At 51.1% G+C, this 2,500-nt stretch overlaps 1 protein-coding gene and 1 long non-coding RNA gene across 5 annotated transcripts in view; both read right to left on the bottom strand.

Annotated features, from left to right (window-relative positions):
• Positions 1 to 2,500, bottom strand: part of lamc1 (laminin, gamma 1) — a 74,776-nt gene that overhangs the window by 11,781 nt on the left and 60,495 nt on the right. For all 4 annotated transcript variants that reach the window (XR_012595754.1, XR_012595752.1, XR_012595753.1 and 1 more), the window contains exons 14-18: positions 2,382 to 2,500; positions 2,013 to 2,166; positions 1,773 to 1,915; positions 1,499 to 1,677; positions 1,250 to 1,406 (exon numbers count right to left, since the gene is read on the bottom strand). The exon at positions 2,382 to 2,500 is cut by the window's right edge and continues 127 nt beyond it. Coding sequence is in view for 1 of the 4 variants with exons in the window: in XM_074649859.1 (XP_074505960.1) it covers positions 1,250 to 1,406; positions 1,499 to 1,677; positions 1,773 to 1,915; positions 2,013 to 2,166; positions 2,382 to 2,500 (752 nt within the window). In the remaining 3 variants the exon portion in view is untranslated. The remainder of the gene's footprint in view (positions 1 to 1,249; positions 1,407 to 1,498; positions 1,678 to 1,772; positions 1,916 to 2,012; positions 2,167 to 2,381) is intronic.
• LOC141776371 (uncharacterized) lies at positions 570 to 1,240 on the bottom strand. The gene is made up of 2 exons (XR_012595756.1): positions 1,001 to 1,240; positions 570 to 723 (listed from the first exon to the last, which is right to left on the bottom strand). It is a non-coding gene; the product is annotated as an uncharacterized LOC141776371 (long non-coding RNA).

The raw sequence follows: 2,500 nt of genomic DNA, 5'->3' as shown, positions 1-2,500 counted from the left end.
TATCAGTAAGTTAGAATCTATGGCCCCGACCACGGCTCTGAAATATCAGTACGTTAGAATCTATGGCCCCGACCACGGCTCTGAAATATCAGTAAGTTAGAATCTCTGGCCCCGACCACGGCTCTGAAATATCAGTGCGTTAGAATCTATGGCCCCGACCACGACTCTGAAATATCAGTAAGTTAGAATCTATGGCCCCGACCACGGCTCTGAAGTATCAGTAAGTTAGAATCTATGGCCCCGACCACGGCTCTGAAATATCAGTAAGTTAGAATCTCTGGCCCCGACCACAGCTCTGAAGTATCAGTAAGTTAGAATCTCTGGCTCCGACCACGACTCTGAAATATCAGTAAGTTAGAATCTATGGCCCCGACCACGGCTCTGAAGTATCAGTAAGTTAGAATCTATGGCCCCGACCACGGCTCTGAAATATCAGTAAGTTAGAATCTCTGGCCCCGACCACAGCTCTGAAGTATCAGTAAGTTAGAATCTCTGGCTCCGACCACGACTCTGAAATATCAGTAAGTTAGAATCTATGGCCCCGACCACGGCTCTGAAGTATCAGTAAGTTAGAATCTATGGCCCCGACCACGGCTCTGAAGTATCAGTAAGTTAGAATCTATGGCCCCGACCACGACTCTGAAGTATCAGTAAGTTAGAATCTATGGCCCCAACCACGGCTCTGAAGTATCAGTAAGTTAGAATCTATGGCCCCGACCACGGCTCTGAAGTATCAGTAAGTTAGAATCTATGGCCCCGACCACGACTCTGAAGTATCAGTAAGTTAGAATCTATGGCCCCGACCACGACTCTGAAGTATCAGTAAGTTAGAATCTATGGCCCCGACCACGACTCTGAAATATATCAGTAAGTTAGAATCTCTGGCCCCGACCACGACTCTGAAATATCAATAAGTTAGAATCTATGGCCCCGACCACGGCTCTGATATATCAGTACATTAGAATCTATGGCCCCGACCACGGCTCTGAAATATCAGTACGTTAGAATCTATGGCCCCGACCACGGCTCTGAAATATCAGTAAGTTAGAATCTATGGCCCCGACCACGACTCTGATATATCAGTAAGTTAGAATCTCTGGCCCCGACCACGGCTCTGAAATATCAGTGCGTTAGAATCTATGGCCCCGACCACGACTCTGATATATCAGTAAGTTAGACTCTATGGCCCCGACCACGGCTCTGATGTGTCGATCAGTGTGTATTGTTGCTGCGTGCAGTATGGAGGAACCTTTGCTGGTCTGAGCCTCCTCCAGCAGCTCCATGATGGCTCTCTCGGCCTCCTTCAGCCGGTCCTCGAAGGCCTTGTCGCTGACGGTGTCCTGGCCCGAGCCCAGGTTATCGATCAGAGTCTGCAGGTCGTGAAGCTTCTGTCTCTGCTGGTTGACCTGGCGGAGACACGAATAACACGTCAATGCGCATCATCATCGTGCAGAGACATTAAGACTCTGTCCTTCCCGTCTTTAATGTCCGTCCTCACCTTGTCTCTGACCAGACTGTAGCAGGAGGGACACTGCTGGCAGCCCGGAGCCGAGCGGTTGTAGAAGTAATTCTCCTCACACATGTCGCATCGAGCTCCGACGAAGCCGGGCCGACACTCGCAGCGCCCGTCCTCCTTACACTGACCCGACTGGGAGCCCTCGGGGTCGCAGTCGCAGGCTGCAGGTCACACGGACAGAGCGCCATTAAAAAACACATATTTTAAGAAAATGAATGCATGTTTCATTCATAATCAGTGATGTCATCTTGCTCACGTTTGCATCCGGACGAGCTGAATCCGAAGAAGTTGACCTCGCAGCGTTCGCAGTGCAGGCCGGTGACGCCGGGCTGACACTCGCACTGTCCCGCAGTGATGTCACACTGACCGTTGGTAGAGCCAATCGGGTTACAGTTGCATCTGTGGAGGCGAGGAGGAAGAGCCAATCAAAAAAACAATGTCAGAAGCACACAGTTGTTGTGACGTTGATCTCGCGACGTCGGCGAGGCGGGCTGACCTTTCGCAGCCGTTGGCGCTCTGCAGGTTGAAGAAGCCGGGCTGGCAGGCGCCGCAGTCGCGCTCGGCCACGTTGGGGAGACACTGGCACTGACCGGTGACCTGAGAACAGCCCGTCTGTCGACCCACGGTACCGAACGGAGAGCAGGAGCAGGCTGAGGACAGAGACAGCCAGACAGATATCAGTCGGACTCAACAGTAGTGACATCAATTATTGATTAGTGATCAGTCAACCGACAGGAAATGAACTGAAAACAGTTATGACAAACAAACAAAAAGAAAAGTGCCACACGTCTGGAGATCTTGATGGACTGAAAGTGAAAATACTGCGTATCTTTATAAAAGTGGATAAAAGGGAACTTCCTCTTACGTTTGCACTTGTCGGCGGCGTTGGTGGCCAGGGCGTTGCCATAGAAACCCTCCTTGCAGCGGTCGCAGAAGAAGCCGTCGGTGTTGTAGATGCACTTGAGGCACTCTCCAGTCTCGCGG

This window comes from Sebastes fasciatus, chromosome 11, assembly GCF_043250625.1.
Source record: "Sebastes fasciatus isolate fSebFas1 chromosome 11, fSebFas1.pri, whole genome shotgun sequence".
In the NCBI taxonomy this organism is placed as follows: domain Eukaryota; kingdom Metazoa; phylum Chordata; class Actinopteri; order Perciformes; family Sebastidae; genus Sebastes; species Sebastes fasciatus.
This window is presented reverse-complemented; position numbering and strand designations above follow the sequence as displayed.